The sequence below is a fragment of the Myotis davidii genome, unplaced genomic scaffold, assembly GCF_000327345.1.
Source record: "Myotis davidii unplaced genomic scaffold, ASM32734v1 C62377027, whole genome shotgun sequence".
In the NCBI taxonomy this organism is placed as follows: Eukaryota; Metazoa; Chordata; class Mammalia; order Chiroptera; family Vespertilionidae; genus Myotis; species Myotis davidii.
The window spans coordinates 1-454 of NW_006344146.1; the positions used below are offsets into that span (position 1 = coordinate 1).

At 61.2% G+C, this 454-nt stretch overlaps 1 protein-coding gene across 1 annotated transcript; it reads left to right on the forward strand.

Moving 5' to 3' along the window:
* Nucleotides 1-5: 5 nt before the first annotated feature.
* Nucleotides 6-448, forward strand: LOC107181399 (chromosome unknown open reading frame, human C1orf64; the record flags this gene model as incomplete). Its single annotated transcript, XM_015557171.1, has 1 exon — nt 6-448. A coding segment is annotated over one exon (411 nt), but the record flags the coding sequence as incomplete, so codon positions are not given.
* Between the last annotated feature and the right edge of the window lie 6 nt (nt 449-454).

The window sequence follows — 454 nt, forward strand, 5'->3', positions numbered from 1 at the left end:
CTCACCAGCAGAAGGCCGTGCCCGCAGCTCACCTAACTTTCGTCATCGACTGTGCTAGTGGAAAGCAGCTCTCCCTGGCAGCACCCCCTGTGCCACCCCAAGGCCCCGGTCCTTACCTAGGACCTGTCACCCCTCCAATGAAGACCTATATCTTGTTCTGCGGGGACAGCCAGCCCCATCTGACTCAGGAGGCCATCCTGGGTGGGGGGCACATAGCCCAGGCCAGGGGCACCCTGCCACCCTGCAGAGGGACTGTGGCCCCAGCTTCCTCCCCACTCAGCCCACTATGCCCCCAGGGGGCCCCTGAAGCCAAGGGGAGCCCCTTAAAGACAATGCCTACAAGGTATTTGGCTTGGGAAACGGTCATGGGCTTGCTCAAAGCTTTCTCCTCCTGTGTCTGTGGGCAGGAAGATTAACTGGAACAGCCTGACCATGGCAGGAGCGGGTTGGCCCA